The 19,040-nt window shown below is 46.9% G+C and overlaps 1 protein-coding gene across 1 annotated transcript in view; it reads right to left on the bottom strand.

Annotated features, from left to right (window-relative positions):
* NDUFA10 (NADH:ubiquinone oxidoreductase subunit A10) overlaps nucleotides 1-18,780 on the bottom strand; it is a 28,670-nt gene extending 9,890 nt beyond the window's left edge. The window contains exons 1-9 of the mRNA XM_027667826.1: nucleotides 18,677-18,780; nucleotides 17,650-17,818; nucleotides 16,953-17,168; nucleotides 16,253-16,339; nucleotides 13,800-13,921; nucleotides 12,538-12,617; nucleotides 9,377-9,431; nucleotides 5,158-5,243; nucleotides 63-171 (exon numbers count right to left, since the gene is read on the bottom strand). Coding sequence (XP_027523627.1) covers nucleotides 63-171; nucleotides 5,158-5,243; nucleotides 9,377-9,431; nucleotides 12,538-12,617; nucleotides 13,800-13,921; nucleotides 16,253-16,339; nucleotides 16,953-17,168; nucleotides 17,650-17,818; nucleotides 18,677-18,769 — 1,017 coding nt within the window. The 5' untranslated portion in view covers nucleotides 18,770-18,780. The remainder of the gene's footprint in view (nucleotides 1-62; nucleotides 172-5,157; nucleotides 5,244-9,376; nucleotides 9,432-12,537; nucleotides 12,618-13,799; nucleotides 13,922-16,252; nucleotides 16,340-16,952; nucleotides 17,169-17,649; nucleotides 17,819-18,676) is intronic.
* Between the last annotated feature and the right edge of the window lie 260 nt (nucleotides 18,781-19,040).

The following is a 19,040-nucleotide window of genomic DNA, read 5'->3' as shown; positions in this document are numbered from 1 at the left end:
TGGCTGTCACAGCCCCCTGAGGGGTGTCCCCTGGCTGTCACCCCCCCCTCAGCAGCACTCACCGCTCGATACTCGTAATAGATCCTGTCGAACTCTGTGCCTCCAATGGTGACCTCTGGAATGAAGCGAGGGATGGTTACAGAATCCAGCACCAAAGTTTTGTCCTGGACACTGAGAGGGAAAAAACAAGGAAAAGGAACAGCAGCAGTTAGTTCACATCCTGCCCCCAACAACAGCAGCATCAATTCCCAGTTTGTCCAAATACTGCTGCCCAGAGAAGCTGTGGCTGCCCCATCCTGGAAGTGTCCAAGGTCTGGACAGGCCTTGGAGCAACCTGGGAGAGTTGGAAGGTGTCCCTGGTGGAACCTGGTGAGCTTCAAGGTCCCTCCCACCCCAAACCCTTCTGAAATTCTATGATTAAAAGAATTACTTTTCTGTTAAATAGCACTTTCAAAGGTTTTGGCTATTTTCCAGTTATGTCAAACATTTATCCTTTTCCTCACACATATATTCTGTTTTTCCCCCTCATCCTTGCCTCCAATTTGCTCCTGCTCCAACTTCTCCCTGCTTCTCCATTCCCTCCTCCAAGTTTTTCCTCCATCATTCCTGAGAGCCTTTTCCATGAGGCACTCCTGGTTTTTTTGCTTTATATAAGTAAGGTAAATACAGTGTTTTTATTGAATCCCCCACACATTATCTTGCTAAATTCCCATCCTAAATGGATCAGTACTGAGGCAATGACAGGGTTGGAAGCAGGCAGTGCCTCTAGCATCCTGCCTGGGAAGAACCAGGGAAAATTGGCTGCAGCAGCTGCAGTGACAGATATCAGGATCCACCAAAAATCCACACTGCACAGCACCAGCACTTTCAGATATCCCAAATTTAAAATGCCTGAGAAACTGCTAGAAAGGCTCCTGCTGCCTGTGGTGTCACACACGGGCCGACAGTGCCACCTGGATGTGTTTGGGGAAAACACATCCATCTCCAACCAACACTGACCAAATCCTAAATTCAACACGAAAAACTCTGCAAATTGTGTTGTTTTCAGCGAGTTGCATGTCTTTACAAATATTGTCACGCACACCAAGCACATCCCCTGAGCAAAGCAAAGTTTATCATCTTTAAGAAATTAATTTTTTTCCCCTGGATCACAAATTTTGGGACCTTACCTCCCAGCACTGAAGAGTTTCAACAAATAAACTAGTTTGCTAACATAGCCTGACATTCACACTGCAAATTATCCTCCTGCAGACAAACTGGTAAGGAAATACAATAATCCAGTAAAAGCTGAGATGGGAGAAGGTGAGGATAAATGACCAGGTTCAACACTTAAGATGCTTCCTGCAAACTGTGACATTGTTTATCCTCACCTACATTAAATGTGTATTTCACGTGCTGGAAGCCACAAAAACAAGCCCAGGTACTTAAGAAGCAAAACTTCACATACAGAAACCACGTTTAGTAGTCTGCAGTTCATCCATTCTTTCCTGAATCCCAGCCAAGTGGCAACTTGTGGAGGACAATTCCCAGGCACAGCTTATTTTAGTTAACAGCCAAGATGGCAAACCTGCTGCTCTTCAGACTTTGCTCTCACTGTACAAGAAAAGAATGCAAAGCTAACCATGGCTTCTCCAGGCTCTGCTCTGCACCTCCAGAAAAGGCTTGGAATCCTGACTAAAAGCACGCCCAAAGACACCTGCCACAACAATGTCCAACCACAAAACCACAGGCGCTTGCCAGGACTAATTCCCTGCTCAGCAGGAAGCATTTAAAGGCACCTTTTATGTTTCCTTAGTTTTCTCTCTCTCCCTCGGGAGAAAATGATCATTATTTACTCTTTTCTGAGTCTTTACCACACTTTCTCGAAGCAGCTCTCATTATGCAGCACCTTTACCTCTAAGACTGTGTCAACGTTTCAAAGGTAACAGAGCATGGAAGTGTGGTCCCAATACTTTAAGAACATTAGATTTTAGCTCACATAACCCTGTTATCCAGGGTTCTTCCCACAGGAATCACACCTGAAAGTATTCTACAGCCATGGGTGGCTCATCTCTTCTCCAAAAGCACCTCTAACACACTTAATTCACACTCTGTCCAGCAGGAGCAGGTGTTGAGGAATCAGGACTGACACATTCCTGCTTCCCTCACAGACAACTTCCAGCAGGATACACTCATTTTTCAGGGAGCCTGCAGTGGTGACACACAAGTAACTGAGGTTTCATTTTCCATCAATGTATAAAACACAGTCCCACAGCAAACATTAGAAAGCCTGATGAACCCTGCCAAGGGTGCAAGGTGGGGTAAGGGAAGCAGACTGCTTAGAAAAAAAATAAACCAATCAACCCTACAAAAACCCCTGAGTTTGCATAGGCTGGGCTGGGATTTCTCAACACCTGATGCTGGCATAGTCACAAAAACCTCAAGTGACCTCCCTTCCAAGCTAAAAGCACTCACTGGCCCAAGAGGCAGCAACACAGCACCATACCAAGTTCAATTCTGTGTTTATACATGACAGTTAATTTTCCTCCATCTGCCAAAGGGGGCTCAGTTTCCCTCATTTGTCCAGGCAGAAGAGGAATGCCATGGCCACTCCCTTGGTGAGCAACACTCACCAACAACACCAAGAGCAAGAAAAAAAAAAAAGTTTCTCAAGAAAAGCAGGTCTGCAAGAAAAAGGGGACAAGGAGCAACAGCTCTTCAAAGCAATAAAAGCTACTGCAAAGAGGAAATTACAGACAAGTGTTTCAACTGAAGCAAGAAGCCAGGTTGGATGGGGCTTGGAGCAACCTGGTCTAGTGGAAGGTGTCCCTGAATTTCTAGGGAAATGAGAATGAAGGGTCTCTCTCCCTCACTCCCAAGTTCTCTGCTCTACCTCTCCCAGGTTCTACTCTACCAAATCCTGAAGGAGCTGCAGGGATACAACAGATTTAGCTGTGGACTTGTCTGATGCACCAAGTCACAAGCAGTAAATTCCCTCCACCAGCAGGTAAAGTAACACAGGCTACACCACACAGCCTTCATCCCAAAACAGGATGTCTTCTGCAGTGTGTGTGGACAGACTGATTGTACTGGGAAGGGCACAGATAAAGTGCCTGAGATGGTGCAGTGACAGCAGAGGAACTTCTTGAGACGTTTAAAAAGCCAGAATGGTTCGTGTTGGACTTGGAAAGATGTGAAGAGCATCCTGAGATCCATCCAGCTTCCTGACACAAATATAACCATTTTTACCTTTTCCCAAGAGATCCCACAGTCACACTAGAGCAAGGGAGAGCACTCAAGGGCAAGGCAGGGAGATAAAAGGCATCATTATGCAACTGATTTCACAGGGGTGCGGCTCATCGGTCTGATTAGCTGATTTATTTGCATTAATTAGGCAGAGGCCCTGCTGGGGTTTCTGTGCATTAGACCCTCTGTATGAGCAGTGAAAATGTTCTCCTCACCCCTGCCCATCGATCCCAGTCCCCCAGACACGCTGGTACAAGCTGAAGTTGGAAGAGAAGATCACAGCCCAAGTCAGCCCCAAAACCTGGGAGGTCAGCAAAGGAAGCAGTTGCAGATGGAAAACCAGAGTAGAACTTATATTAGGTACTGGATATTAGGGAAAATTTCTTAACTGAAAGGGTGGTCAGGCATTGGCACAGGCAGGCCAGGGCAGTGGTGGAGTCACTGTCCCTAAAATTATTCAAAAGCCATGTGGATGTGGCACTCGGGGACATGGTTCAGTGGTGGGGGAATGGTTGGGCTCAATGATCCCAGAGGGGTTTTCCAACTGAAATGATCCTAAATACCAGCTGCAGCCTCCCACGAACACCCACGAGAGGGCAGCATGTGCCAGCACCCGAACAGGCACCAGGAACCACCTGAACCCCCACTTTCTGAAGGAAAAATGAACACAGGCACTGGACACCTGCAAACCTGCCAAAGGCTGGGGACCACGAGCTCTTTGCTACCTGGGCACTGGAACAAGTGAGGAAAGCATCAGCCTTAAGGTTCATGGATTAGCATCTGAGATTGGCACTGGATGCCCAGGGAGGGAATTCCAATGAGGAAGACACGCAGCAGGCTCCCTGCAGTTTCTTGGAGGTAACATGAGAAACTTCCAACACAGGATATTCTGTGATTTAAATGAGCAGTTCATTGCAGTGCAAGATCTTAAAACAGCCACATGCTGCCAAAAGAAGAAATAATTTTGTATTATCTACAACAACGAGAACCTTGTACAGGAGATCCTCTCACCCTCCTCCAGGGTTCAATGAAAAATTGAGTCCTTAAAGCAATTTATTCCCTTCTACAGCTGCAAAGTTGAATTTTCATACAGTACTTGAACACCCTGCTCTAATTGAATGCTTTGCTTTAACTCCCTCCTACACACTGCAATTAATAATCCTTTCTTAATACCTGCACTAGTGTGGAGCTATAGGAAAACAAGCAAATTATTTTCTCTTTCAAAGGAAATCTGATTGAAATAATTTTGCAGGGTCTAAGTCACCAGATATTACCCTCCAATTACTACACAAAGAAACCTTGTCTTAGATAGTTAAAATGCACCCAAATCATGACTTGTTTCTCTCAGACACCACCCAACACTGCTCTTCTGCAGTTTCTCCCCCCACCTTGATAGAAAAAAGCACAGAAAAGGAACATTATCTCTCATTTCAGAAGGCACTTGAAGTAACAGTAAAGTAATAGGCAAAGAATGTCAGAAGCCTAAAAAAAAAAATGTTTGACTTACTGCTCCAATGCCTGTCACAATAAAGACAAAAATTCAGGGACAGATATTCAAATAAAAAAAAAAAATCCCTGTGTTTCTGTTAACCCATGAGACAACCAGAAATTAATGAAAACAATACAACTCTTACATTTTGTTTCCAAAAAACATAACTACACTGCACTTGCTACCTGCACATCGAGTCCAAAGTTGGATCTCTTCACATCCAACTAGGCAGACAAGGATCTAATTTTTAATAAAACCCAGCCCTGAGTTTGTCTGGAGTCTCTTGTCTAACAAATCAGCAGCAAAATGCCACACCATGTTCCAGTGCCAAGCTCCAGCACTGCAAAATGCAACCCCACCTTTAAAGACCCAAGGCTTTTTGACCATTTTCCCTGAGATCTGATGCTAAGAAATGCTCAGTGACTGGATGACATCATACTTACTAAAGTCTCAGATGGTGGAAAGAAACATCATCCTGCTCCAGCCATGGCCCCTTGTCAAACTTCAGGTACTCAATGTCTTCAATGACCTGGGATGAGAATGGGAAAGGTCACACACTAAGAGGTGGTTTGATCAGAACATCCAAAAAAAAAAAAATCAATTAAATCATCAAAATACATTACTAAACAAATGAAAAAGGCTTCACTGCTAGAGCTGTATTAACAAGGCAAATGTTTAGAGAGAACTTTACCATCTGCCACCCTGTTTCAGGAGGTCGTGGTCCTGCCACAAGCACTGGGCAGGCACAGCTCTGAAGGTCCTGGTGCTTTCAGCCTTGGATGGCAGGAAATAAACTGGCTGGGAGGTGCCTTATTTCCCAATTCTTACCTGATCCAAGACATTCTTCCTCAGCCTGCTGTTGGGGCTGAAAAGTAAAGAAGTACAACCCCCCCCTCTGAGGCATAAGGAGGAGAAAATGGAAATAAATCTAAATGAACCCCCCTTTTTGTTACAAAAAGAATCACCATGTTCCATAGGACACTTGTGTGTTGTTGGGTTTATTTCCAAAAAGGCTCAGTGGCTCATTCACTGACATGACTGGCATCTGCCTCTGGGTGCTGTGTGGTTCACATCACAGAAACAAAGGCATGTTTCAGGCTGGGAAGCTCAAACAGACCTGGAGCAGCTGCACAGATGAGTCCAAAGGCTCAGGATTTCATTGTCCATCAGGACCTACCCAGGCATGGATGATCCCTGAGCAGAAAGGAAAGGTAACACCTATGGCTCAGCTCCCAGAACCCTTCAAACAAGGAATGCCAGCTCAGCAAATCATTCCTTCAGCATCCCCAAACTTATCAATCCCAGATTTGAGCTTCATTTACAGCCTGGCTCCACCAGAAAACAGATCTTTGCTGGTCCACCAGGTAATTGCTCATCACACATGGCTGGCTGGACCTGAAGGAAACCTGAACTGGTGTCAGGGGGATGCACTTCAGGTGCATGATGAGGTGGAGATAGTGCCTTGAAGCAACTTGGACTGTTACAGCTCCAACCATCCCTTTTCAGAGGCCTTTTTTTCCAGAGGGAAAAGACAAAGGTGTGAGGTCAGGACCAAAATCCTGATGACATATTGTCAATTCACTGACAAGCAAGCAGATCCCAGTAATGAAAGATAAAATAATAAATGAAAACCCCTTGTATTCCTAACATTAAGAAATAAAGGGAATAATCACAGTGGGTTTAAAGACTAATTTTGCAGAGAAAGTATCAAAAAAAATACAGTTGGCATGACACCACCAAAGCATATTTAGACTCCAAGCAGGTTTAGAGAGATCAGAAAATCATCAAGGTTGGAAAAGACCTCTAAGTCCATGAAGTCCAACCCCTCCCCCAGCACTGCCAAGGCCACCACTAACCCATGTCCCCAAGTGCCACATCCACACGTTTTTTGGAGACTTCCAGGGATGGTGATCCCACCACTGCCCTGGGCAGCTGTGCAGGTGTTTGTCCACCCTTTCAGTGAAGAAGTTGTGCCTAACATCCAATGTCAGTGTTCTCCAACCATTTTAATGCCTTACAAGGGGGCAGTTGGCACACCAGATAGTGCAGGTGTGAGCACAGAAAACCTACTTCTCACATAAAGTCAGTGACCAGTAAGTTAGTTCAAAAAGCCATGACTGATTTTCATTACTCAATTAAAGAGCTGAACCTCTACCATACTTCCCTTTGCCTACACAAAAGCAGTTCCTTCTCTACTCCACAGCCAAGCTTTGAAAACTCACTGCTGCCTGATGACAGGACTGATCACAGAGAGTGGCTACAACAGGGTTCAAAATGTGTTCCAGGGGAGAGAGGAATCTGCATCCAAATGAGTTTTTTCTCACTGTTATTATCAGATCAGAGATCTCTCTCCCAGCAGCTCATTAACAGTGGTATCAACTTCCCAACCAGATAGAAGAATAGCTGCTTAATTTATAAGGAATGCCCTGGCACCCCCTGGGAATCAGCAGCAAATACCCAGGGCTTTCAAAACAACATTTAAACATAGAGCTAACTTTGTATTCCCAGTTTTATCCTCATGTGAAACCAGTCTGAACCACCCTAATGAAGCTCATTTCAGCACTCATTACCCCCTTAGCCACCACTGCCAGTGGTAATTACAATGTGAAACCCCAACTGACCTTTTTAAAAGACACTTAAAGTATCTTTTCTAAGCTGTGTGTGTCTGCTATGAGCAAATCAAAAGTTATTAAATTCCAAGACCATAAAAAATTAAGCTCCCAAAGCCCAAATAACCTGTGGATTGAAGGGAGCTAATGAACATTGCTGCCTGCCAAGAGGGCACCCCTGTGTAAACACACACCTCACAAGCCAAAGCCAAATCCCTCCTGCCAACCCCTATTTCCCAACATCTACTGGGTCATTCCAAAGGTGAACTGAATCTGACCAGAAAAGGGGGAAAACCAGCTTTATTCTTTGAAGTAGACCAAGTACCAGTATCTGTCACCAACATCCAATGATCACATCAGGGAATTGATAATCTTAGGGGTCTTTTCCAACCTTAATGATCTTGTACTTTAACTTCCAAATGCTAATCCTTCCTCTAGTCCAGATTTGTCCAACCAGATTAAGAACTCCATCAGTGCATCTGATGACCCTATTTACAGTGATGGCTCAAGATTGCTGAGCTTGGGAGACTCCCTACTTGAACAATAAGAGCTTTAGACTGACTTTAAACCCTGATTTAAGGGATTAAAATCAAATCTCTAGCAATGGGGTTTACTACAAAAAATCCAGGGAGGAAACAAGCTGCTTTATTCCGACCATTTTAAGACGTGTCCAGAGAGATGGAAGGGGAGAAAACAGGTAAATAACCCCCATCCCAACTTTTCTTCTATCAAACAGCCCTGGATGCCCTCTTGAAACACCATGGTTCTCACTTCTTATCCTCACTTTTATGTTGTTATCCAGAAAAAATAACTATATATATTCTCATCCACATCACAACCTTGTGATGTCATTTGAGCTCTACTTTTTATGTATTTGTTCTGTTTATCTGCTGTCACACTGAAGCCACCAGGCCTTTTTGTGGGTATAACCCCACACTGCCTCACAAGTCTACTGCTTAATAATCTAATAACCTCTGTTATCCATTGCAGGAGAATCCACAGATCCATCCACAACAACACAGGACCCAAAATGTGGCACACACCCACAAAGGGAACCAAAGGCCTGGAGACCCACAGCACTGTAGCTAAGGTGGGGGGGGAGAAAGGGGGGACAATTTTTAGGACCAGGAAAAAGTCCTTATCAATATTTTCTGCTTCACAAAGTCATATGACCAGAACTTTTGAAGGACACCATGGCCAAAAAAAGTAACTTTTGCCTGATGAAGGATCATTTAAATATTAAAATGAACACCCTGCATATGCTAGTAAGAGTAATGAAGTAGATGCTACAATTCCAGTAAGATCATGTGATACAAACCTAGGAGGAGAAGACTGGGCTGTGTATAAGGAGGGTAGAAATTTCACCTAGTCAGGATGAAGGCTCTCCTCTCCCTCCTCCCAGGCAGGGATGACTCCTCTGCAAGCTTCCACGTAGGATTATCATCATCAACATAGTATTACTGTTATTATTAGAGCTCTATCCCTAGAACTGAAATGGGCCAACTACAAACCTGTCCAGAACCACAAAAAAACTTGTTGCTCTTTCCATCAGGGAACAGCAGCTACAGAGGAAAATTAATGATGGAGAAGAAAAAGGCTTCTGTTATCCCACCAGTAACCCTCCATGAGCAGGAATGTTCAGTGAAATAAGGCAAATAATATTAAATTTGCTCCAAAAAAAGTAACATAGTTGAGTAGGAGGAAGCAGTGATCTCGTGTCAATCCTGTCTCATAAGAGAGATATCATTTTTAGCAATGAGAAGGCAGTTTTTTGGCTTGGTCCAGGGCTAACATGTCTTGCAAAACCAATGGAGAAAAAAAATTGCCAGCTCACACAGATGAATAATGCAGGGTTACAAAGCCTGGAACAGCTCTGGGAACACAGCTCTTTGCTACAACCAAATCATGACTGGTTTTTAGAAAACAACAGCTGTTTTATCACACAGAAAGCTGGGCACCAACTTCCACTGTCCTGACAAAGTGACACTGATGGAAATATTCGAGTTCAGACCCTGCATAGAACAGAGAGAATCCATCCATGCAGCAAACTCACCTTCTCCACATCCTCGGCCTCGGCTGTCGTGTACTGCAGAACTTCACTGCTCTCGCTGCAAAGAGGGAAGACACTGAATTCCCCTGATCCAGCTGCTCCACCCACCCTCTGCCCTGCTCCAGAATGAACACAAACTGAGTTAAAAGGCACAGACACCAAACCAGAATCGTTACAACTTTTTAGAATGCTCACAGTAATTCCTGTTACACCTGTCAGCTGCTTCTTTCCTGGTGGAAAATTGCTTTTAAAGGGCAAATGGCCTAGGGAACCTACATCATTTCAGTTCAAAAAAATAAAATTACACCTATGAATTTGTTTTCATTTAACAAATGTGGCTCCTTGCCCCAATTACAACTGCCCAATCTACTTGAAGCTAAGTGAAATTTTCAACCCAAAACTTCAGTGGACTTCCCTTTTTACAAGTACATTGCTACCTGTGAGTAATTTTTAGGAGAATACATGCATTCCTCACTATTTACTGAGATAACTGAACCAATACAAACACAGGCAGTAGGATCTGCAAGTGTAAAAACATTTAGAAAAGGTAATGTTTCCTGGTTACAAGACTGTTTTGTTAATCACCCAGCAGCCTCCAGGGAAAAGGCACTTGCAGAGCATGGCCACAAGAGGAGCTCCTGTGTGAACATGTTTCATATCACACATGTTCAGCTGACCTCAGTAACGGCTGCTCCCAAACCTGCTCCAGCTGGAAGACCTTTCCTTTAGCTAACAAATTAAGAGAAAACAAAATAGAAGCCCAGTGTGCACATTGTATCAAACAACACACAGCAAAGCTGAAGGGCGAGGAGGAAAATTTCACAGAATCCCAGAATGGTTTGAGTTGGAAGAGACCTTAAAGCCCATCCAGTCCCACCCCTTGCCATGGGCAGGGACACCTTCCACTAGCCCAGGTTGCTCCAACCTGGCCTTGGACACTGCCAGGGATGGGGCAGCCACAGCTTCTCCTCAGTATCAACCCAAGGGAGAGGTCAGACTTGAGCAGAGCCTCATAGCAGGAATTGCATTAACAATGCAGATCAAACCACTTGATCCCATCCCTTGATTTGACTCTGCAGATTATCAGGGCTTCATTAAGAGGAAACAGCTGCTCAGTGACTCTGCAGATTATCAGAGCTTTCCTTAAGAGAAAACAGCTGCTCAGTGGAAGCAGTATTGGATATGAAAGGGAACATTAGCAATCTTAAGGGTCTGGTCCAGGAAAAGGGAAAAAAAAATAAAAATCAAACAAAACCCAAGCACTGTCTGTTCCAAATCACCAGGCAGCACCTGCCACAGCCCCCAGTTCACAAATCACCACTCATAAAAACATTAAAGACATTCATAAACATGCCAGACTGGAACAGAAACACCCATTTTAAAGCACATACCCACTATAAAACACTTCAAGCAGCATCAGGTTGCTCCAGTTAAATAGAACAAGGTAACGGGAGTTTTGCCCAGAAACAAACTGCAATTCAAGAGAACAACCAAACTTAACCATGAACATGGGAACCGTGCAGGAGTTTGCTCAGCAGTCTGTAATTCCTCTTTTTAGACTGTCTGAACCAGATTTTGGGCTCTCTCAAGAGCCAGGGAATCAGTGACTAGGCAGAGCAAGGAGTGCCAGCCAGGCACAAACACAGCTCACTGCATCGCTCTGCCAGCAAACAAACAGTTAAAGGCAGTTGTGGCTCCTGTACTGATCCAAGACAGGAGCCATCCAGAGGTCCAGGGATGCACAAAGCTGGTTTCACACATTCCCAGCTGTCCCCCATCAAGGGGACAGAGACAAAGATCAATGTGACAGGTCACCCTGAGCCCATCCGCCGACAGGATGCCAAGCAGAGGGTGTGTGCTTAACAAGTGTACTGACCATGCACAGACAAAGGGCAGGGAGTTGAAATCCCAGCAGGATTTAGGATTTTGCCTCACTGAACACCACGAGATGTATCTGGGGCTCGATCTGATCCAAGGAACAAGCAGCATTTTTCTCCTCGCCAATAAACTCGAGCAGTGTGCCCTCGGGGGGGGTGGCAGTCCCAGGGCTTCCCACCCTGCCTCCTTCCCCATCCCTATTCCCTATCATTCCCTGGCTGTAGGGGACACAGTGGGAGGCAGCTGGCCGTGTACATCACACCAGCAGCTCCTGCCTGCATGAGTGACAAGCTCGATATCCAAGTTATTCAGTTCAGTTGCTGACAGAGCCATTACACTGATTACATTACCAGGGCAGATGGAGGCTACAAAACACTCGAGGATGCACCTGGATTTCAATGGAACTCAATAATCAGCCTCATGCACACCCCAGAACTCACACCATTACAGACAGTTGTGATGGCTCAGGGGCCTTTGAGAAGTTTCCCTTCCAGAACTCTGTTTGGTTATGAGGGACCCAAGGCTGCTTTTAGGTTTTTAAGACAATGTGATTTTTGATGGAGCTCTTTTATAAGAACTGGGACAGCTGGCAAACTACCTCATCTCCAGTTTATAGGGAACACATTTTTGCTTCCCAGCTTGAGAAAGCCAGGGGAGCCCAGAAAGTGATGAGTGGGAATGGTTTCCCACTGACAGCAGGCAGGGTTAGGTGGGACGTTGGGAAGGAATCTTTCCCTGGGAGGGTGGGGAGGCCCTGGCACAGGTTGCCCAGAGAAGCTGTGGCTGCCCCTGGATCCCTGGAAGTGTCCAAGGCCAGGTTGGACGGGGCTTGGAGCAACCTGGGGTAGTGGAAGGTGTCCCTGCCCATGGCAGGGGGTGGAACAAGGCAGTCTTTAGGGTCCCTTCCAGTCAAAACCATTCTGGGATTCTATGACAAACAGAAAGGAGTTTCTGAGAGATAAAAATTCCCAAACTCTCAAAAAAGTCCTGAAAAAAAGCTTATGTTGCATCACACTCTCCTCAGGTCACACAAACACACATCACTCCTAAATTCATTTTTAATTTCCCACTGTTGGCATCAGGCTTTTCTGGTGCCAGAGGTTATTAAGTACACACATTATTATGCCATGACTGCAACAGCCCATCACTAGGACACAACACTGTACCCCATGGCACAAGGAGGATTCCTCACATGACCTGATCTGCTGATATGGGCAGATATTTTAGGATTTGCACACATTTTTTACTCACAGGCTTACGAGACAAAAACATTTTGATTTGCTAACCTCATCTCTGGAAGGAAGGTTTTCTTGTAAGCATCCTCAATGTGCTGGAGATAGGAAGGAGACACCTTTTTCTCATATGGCTAAAAACAAACAGAGAACAACGTTGTGGAATTAATTTTCTTTCCTTTCCCTCCAGTACAGGCTCCAGCCTAAGCTCCACCACCTGCCAAGAGCTGGAATAAGCAAACATCCAAGTGAACCACATAAACATTAATGGAAGTCTCAAGAATTAAGAGTTTTGGAGTGTTCAAAATTCCTTATGTGGCATTAAATACCTAGAGTAGCCCTCAAAGAGATCAGCTTTCCCAGGAATGATCCGTCCTTGTTACCTGCACATTCAAGGAAGCTTTAGATAATCATCCAGAAAATAGGAGAAGATTGTCTAAGTCTACTTTTTCCATAAGAAAATGCAAACATGCATCCACATTTCCACAGTTTCAGAGAAATGCCTGGGCAACCACCCACTCCAAAAAGAAATCAAAGCTTTCTTTTAATCTGTCAGGTTTCCCACAGTGAAACACTTCCCTGGACAGCATTTCCCATTACCTTTGAAAAAGGTAAACATCATTTAACCCTCAGAACACATCAGGGAACAGTTACAAGCACATGTCCAAATATCACAGAAGGAGGAAAAAAAAAAACAACCCCAAACCTAAAACTTTATTTAGATTAGTCATTCCCCAAAAGCACCCTACAGGTTTGCTGACCCAGGACTAGGTTCACTAGCTCAGTGATCCAGTAGTCATTTTCTGAATTTCAGGAAGTTCACTGAACCTGCTGATCCCAAGTGACTCCCACATGAACCTCAGCACGGGTGTGAAGGAGCAGTCAACTGGGAAGCTGGAGACAGGCACTCCAGCTGGGCTGCTGGCACTCAGGAACCATACAGATATAATCCTAAAATACTCTGCAAGCTGCCTGTTACCTGGGAATGACTCCTGAAGCAGCAGCTACAAAGGCTGGTTTTAAGAGCAGCTGAATTTTACAGAATTTCTCGTTGCAGAAATCACAGCATATTGATGCAGTCAAGAAAAAAAAGAAGTTGGGTTTTGCCTTTTTTTTTTTTTTTTAAAGCAAGCATATGAAAATAGCCACACAGACCTGACACCTGAGAGGACAAGAAGTTCTTCAGAGGCAGAATTCTGCAGCAAAGCCCACAGGTCTCACACCATCAGGGGTGTGATTACAACAGACATAGGCAGCAAGAGATAAGTAATAATAAAGATAATTAAGAGATAAATAAGCAAAAATGAGAAAATTACCTTGCCTTTCTCTTGAATCCTCTTCTGCACCTCTGGGACAGGTGCATCTATGTAGATGACCAGGTGAGGTGGCAGGAATTCACAAATGCTGATGTCTTTGATCTCCTTGTAGTGATCAAGGCCTGTATAAAACACAAATAAATCACATTCCCCACCCTTTGTATTTGCAGTCTCCTCTTCTTGGCTCACGGAGCCAGTTCAGGGTAGGCTTTTCCTCAAACAGGATTCAGGAAGTTTACAGAATAAACAACATCCACATGAAAGCAGAATTGAACTGTGAAGCTACATGCACTTAGATCTAAGAACCTAAACCCAGCTTTATCAAAGAGGAGGTTTTATTCCTGACTCAAGTTTAGTGGAATCTGGTTCTTCCTCCATCATTTAGACACATTAGAGCAGCAGGACCTCTAATCAAGAGGTTTGCTCACTAAGGATTGCAATGCAATCCATTATTTGTCCCTGGAATTTTATATTAAACTGTGGGTTGCTGGGCTTTGCTGCCTCACCAAGGCAGAGCAGTAAGATACAGGGGGTTAAAACCAGCTCTCAAAGACAACCAGCAACTTCCAGCAGCTGTTAAAAAACAAATATACCTCCTAAATCTATGCCAAATCAAACAGCAGAAACACGAGGCAGTCAGGAAAACAGTTGCCTTCACCTCAGGAGCAGCCAAAACACCAGATTTACTAGGAACAGGCAGCAACAGCTCAGGAGCTCAGTGCCCATAACCCCAAACCACAGAATCCCTCGGGTTGGAAGGAACATCCACAAACCACCTGGTTCAACCCCTCTGCTCAGAGCAGGACTCAGCACTTCCAGGAGAGACATCCCAGGCAATCTGCTCCAGGGTTTGACTCCCTTCACAGTAGGAAAGGGGTTTTTTTTCCTCTCAAATGAAACTTTTTGTATTTCAATTAGTGCCCTTTGTCTTTTGTCCTCTCCCTGGTGCCACCGAGAACAGACTGGCTCCGTCCAGGAGTGCTCCCCATCCCTGCCCTCCCTGACTTACTCAGACACAGAAACACTACCAGGCATTTATAAACACCCTCCTGAGCCTTCTCCAGATTTGGAGCATCCTGGTGGCATCCTCTGCTCCAAGGACACAGTGGTGGCTCACATTCAACTTGGGGTCCATCAGGGCCCCCAGGTCGTGCTCTGTGTAACTTCCTAGACAGTTTTTAGCTCCCAGCATACACAAGTGCCTGCAGATATCCCTTCCCAAGGGAAGGACTTTGCATTCTCTGTTCTAGACCTTCCAACCACTTCTCCATCCTCTCCATGTTCCTCTAAATAGCACCCAAAACATGGTGCATCAACCACTCCCCTCCCAATTTTGCATCACCCACAGGTCTCCTGAGGCTGCACTGTCCCATCATCCTTGTTTGAAACCCAGTTTAAACCTGGTCCAGCCCCAGTATCCTCCCCTGGGGTACACCAGTAGTTACTGGCTCCAGCTGGGCTTTGCACTGCTGATCCCAAGTCTGAGCCCACTAGTTGAGCCACTTTTCAAGCCACACTGCCCACAAATGCAAGCCTTACTCCATCCCTGTGCCAGTGAGAAGGTTGGGAGGCAGCAGTGACAGCTTTGCATCACATAACCCTCAAGAACTGCTCCCCTCTCCCCCCTGTGCCAGCCTGCCAGGAGGAGCTGACTAGCAGGAGTCTGAGCAGGATTTCCTTTTCACAAAACCACGATGACTATTATCCATCACTTCCACATCTTCATATGTTTGGACATGGCTTCCCAGAGGATTTGCTCCACCACCTTCCTGCAGTCAAGCAGAGGCTGACTGGCCTGTAGCTCCCTGGATGCTCAGCCTTAGTCCTTCTCAAAGACAAAAGCAACATCTGGGTTCTCTGATATTCCAAAGGCAAGGCAGCCAAGCCCTGTTGGCCCATCACTGACCCCAAACCCAACGCTGTGAGAGCACGGTCAGCCTGAAGGAGCCCTTGTCTCCAGCAGCACACTCAGCCACGTTTCCAGGGAGCTGCAGGAGTCTCTGGCTCAAAGGACACAAGTAACAGTGCTGGGGCTCTGGCACAGGTTACCCAGAGAAGCTGTGGCTGCCCCTGGATCCCTGGAAGTGTCCAAGGCCAGGATGGACAGGCCTTGGAGCAACCTGGGCTAGTGGGAGGTGTCCCTGCCCAGGGCAGTGGGAGAACAAGATGGGCTTTGAGGTCCTTTCCCAACCCAAACCATTCCATGATTCTATGAAGGCACAGAATACATGTTCTTTAACACATCAGCAGCACCAAAGCCCTGAAGAAAAACTGGGAATCTCATGGCTTGAGGTCAGTCCTTGATGCACAGAACAGCAACACGCGAACAACTGATTATCTAAAGGGATCCCAAATTCCAAGCAGACTTTTTTTTTTTCTTTTTTAAAAAGTAAACTGCCACAGTTTTGACAGATTATGGTAAAATAACCTCCTTTTGCATGCCAAGGACTCACATCTCTTGTGGATATATCCCTGTTTGAACATGGCATCCAGGAAAACGAAGTCACTGTAGGGAGAGCGCTCCAACACCACACCTTGACCTGCAAGGGAAAACAGGCTCCAGGTTGGAACAAAATCAGCTCTAAGGTCCCTTCCAACCCAAACCACTCCGTGATTCTCTGATTCTAAGCAACAGGTCAGTCAGTGTTGGGATAAAATTCCCTTTTCTCACTAGAAGACTCTCAAATTATAACAAAACCATCACAAAACTGTATTTAATGAAACCAGAAAGACTGAAAACAGTCACCACCAGGAAGCAAGCTGGGGGCCTGTACAACTCACAGCTATCATGGCATCCTTAAAATGCCCTTTTGAAAATAACCACCAGGGACTGCCAAGCTGAAAATAATTAAACTGGCAGCTGGTGAGTGAAATAAGAAACAGGAGAGTGCAAGGCAGTTTTCTAAATGGGCTGTTACCCTGTGCTAAGGGGAGGAATATATATGAAGCTGAACAAAACAAGAGCCTTTCATTTTAAAATGCAGAGAGTAGCAAAGCACTTTGAATCTCCTGGGCTGGAAGGGACCCACAGGGATCACTGAATCCCACTCCTGGCCCTGCACAGGACACCCCAACGATCCTGAGAGCAGGTCAGCCAGGACTCCAGAGTCAGGACTTAGTTTGGCCCTGAGCTCTGTGCCCTGTGAGCCCCACCTGTGCTGAGCAGGTGCTCCAGGGCATCGGCGTACTGCAGGACACGATTCCCATAGATCCAGGCCTGCATCCGGTAGGAGTGTCCATCAGGGCACTTGGGGTCCGTGTAGAACCTCTCCATGTTGCAGAAGCCATTGAACTTCTCGGGGAGCAGTGTCCCATCCCCAGAGATCCTGTTCATGTAATGGATGTCGGCCTCCGGGAAGTGTTTCATTCCTGAGAAGAGCAACCCAACAACTGAGCACCCAGCGAAGGAATAAGTTGTGTTCATCTACAGCAAAAGCCTTTTAATACACAGTTGTTCTTTAAACAGCTCTGAAACAACCCCCCGAGCCTCTGGTCTATCACATCAGAGGGCAACAAACCCCACCTTCAAGCACTGCCCCCCTTCTGCCCCCTCCCCAATGAGAGCTGAGCACAACCTTGGTGCCACCAAACCCACTGCCCTGACCCTCCCTGTACATCCCCAGGGAAAACCCAGCCTCCCCAGGAGACCACTGACCCCATCAGGACTGGGATTTCACTCACAACAAACCCACCTACACAGGCATCCTCACCCCAAGCATCACCTATAAACACCCCCCCATTCCCCAGTTAATTAAGTTCATCAAGAGCTGCTGCTTTGGTGAGCTTTCCTCACACAGCTGCACTGTTAAATTCCACCAGCTGTCAGAGGAACAGCCCCAACAAGACATACCCAGTTTCTGTGCTAGCTGCTCTGCCAGCTTGCCCTTCCCAGAGGACAAGTTTCCCTCCACTGTGAAGATTTTGCTGTAGTCCGTGAACCTCTTGGTAGTTCTGTCTCCCAACATGTAAGCCAGCCACCCATACTGCAAATTCTGCTCAGGGCTGCTGTGAATTCTTGCCTGGAAGAGAACACAAGGAAATCAGCACATCTGGGGTTTTTTTTAGTTGAAAGTGAAGCTTTTTCAGACCTACTATGAGGAATTTTTATGCAGTAACTGTAGCACTCACATTTCAGCTCAGCAAGCAGCTGTTAGGCTGGGAAGGTGGTTATGAAATTAAAGGCTGGGAAGACAGAAAGCACGGAGCAATTCTCAGCATGTTTTTAGGAGGGGCTGCTCTGCCAGAACCCTGCTCCGACCCAACACAAGGACCCAAAATGCCCAGAGTGGCTGAAGGTCACACACAGAATGTGCCCCAACCTCCCCAGGGAGACCCTGCATTAGGCCTTTGCTTGTGCTGTTTCGTTTGCTGCCGGGTTGTAATAGCACCAAACCCTCTCCCAGTCTCTCAGGGAAGCTACAGCTTCCTTTCAACACGGCTTAGTGGGCAAGAGCTTGAACCTGATGACCCTGGGGGCCTTTTCCAGCCTTAGAGATGCCACGATTTCTGCACAGCACGAAGGTGGCAAGAGACAGCAGGGCCCCTCTGAGCCCTGCCCAAAGCCCCGCAGCCCCCGATGACACACGGAGCAAAGCTCGCCCTGCGCGGTGCAGGGATCCGCCACACCCAGGATTTGTTCGGTTTAACATCCTTCTGGTGGCAGAAGGTCACTGGGTCACCCTCAGCCATTCACGCGGGTCCCTGCCTCACACCTCGCCTCCTCTCCCGCCTCCCTGCCTCATCCCACCGGGAACGACCCATCCCCAGGCACAGTCCAGCCGTGCATCCCCCCCAGCGGAACCCCCCCCAGCGCTCTCCGCGGCCGGGACCCCGAGCGCGGGGGCAGCCGCAGCGCCCTGCCCGGGCCCCCCGCTCACCGCCGGCAGTGCGGGGCTCCCCCCGAGTGCGGGGCTCCCCCGCGGGCCCCGGGCGGCCGCGGCCCGGCCGAGCCGGGACACCCACAAGGACATGGCGGGCGGCGCGCGGGGATGACGCAACGCGGCGGCGACACGGGAAGGGGCGGGGCGGGGCGCCCGGACACGCCCCCTGAACGCGACCACCTGCCCGGGACCACGCCCCCTGTACGCAGGCCACGCCCCTTTTCCTGGGGCCACGCCCCTTTTCCTGGGGCCACGCCCCCATCGCCGTAGGCCACGCCCCCGCGCCGCGCCGGGAGGGCTGCGCCGGGAACAGGGAGACAGGGAATGGGACTGGGAACGGAACAGGGAGACAGGGAATGGG

This window comes from Corapipo altera, unplaced genomic scaffold (genome assembly GCF_003945725.1).
Source record: "Corapipo altera isolate COAL_440 unplaced genomic scaffold, ASM394572v1 354, whole genome shotgun sequence".
In the NCBI taxonomy this organism is placed as follows: domain Eukaryota; kingdom Metazoa; phylum Chordata; class Aves; order Passeriformes; family Pipridae; genus Corapipo; species Corapipo altera.
Note: the sequence above shows the minus strand (reverse complement) of the source record. Positions and strands in the feature narration are given on the sequence as shown.